Here is a 527-nt window from a genome sequence, read left to right on the forward strand (position 1 = left end):
CCCAGGCATCGATGGTTCGCTGTGCAGAGCCTGAAATCCTTGACTGGGATAGAATTTCTAAGTTTGTTCTTCTTCGTCCGCTCACTCTTCTTCCTGGAGAGGCGATAGTGTAATCAGATTAAAGTTTGTTTTCTTATCTTTATGTCTGTACTTAAAGGGTCGGGCGGTTAAGGCATTTCGCATGAATAGATATACACACTCAAGAATAAAACGCTCTCCTTATGAGTAAGCGTATGAAAATAAACTGCATTAAAAATTCAATATCACTTCAAAGAACACGTTTGTGCTCGAGATTGCTTGCAGTGCTTTGATATTTCTGCAACTTCGTCAAGCGCAATTTTCCTGGTCTTGTCAACACCCCCCCCTACACACACACACATTAAAATTTTTCCTGCTCTTGTCAACCCCCCCCCCCCCCCACACACACACAAGGGCCCTTTGTCAATGTACCCAACCAGACGCGCGTGTTTTCCCGCGGCGGGAAGAACGCGTCCCGAGTGCTCTGTATGGCAACATGTAGTGGAAGG

The 527-nt window shown here is 45.9% G+C and overlaps 1 protein-coding gene across 1 annotated transcript in view; it reads right to left on the reverse strand.

The window, feature by feature from the left end:
- The window catches only part of LOC119590838, a gene marked incomplete in the record, with an annotated part of 5,360 nt that overhangs the window by 4,103 nt on the left and 730 nt on the right, over positions 1-527 (reverse strand). The window contains 1 exon segment of the mRNA XM_037939596.1: positions 1-93. Within this exon segment, the coding sequence (XP_037795524.1) occupies positions 1-93 (93 nt within the window).

This window comes from Penaeus monodon, chromosome 27 (genome assembly GCF_015228065.2).
Source record: "Penaeus monodon isolate SGIC_2016 chromosome 27, NSTDA_Pmon_1, whole genome shotgun sequence".
Classification (NCBI taxonomy): domain Eukaryota; kingdom Metazoa; phylum Arthropoda; class Malacostraca; order Decapoda; family Penaeidae; genus Penaeus; species Penaeus monodon.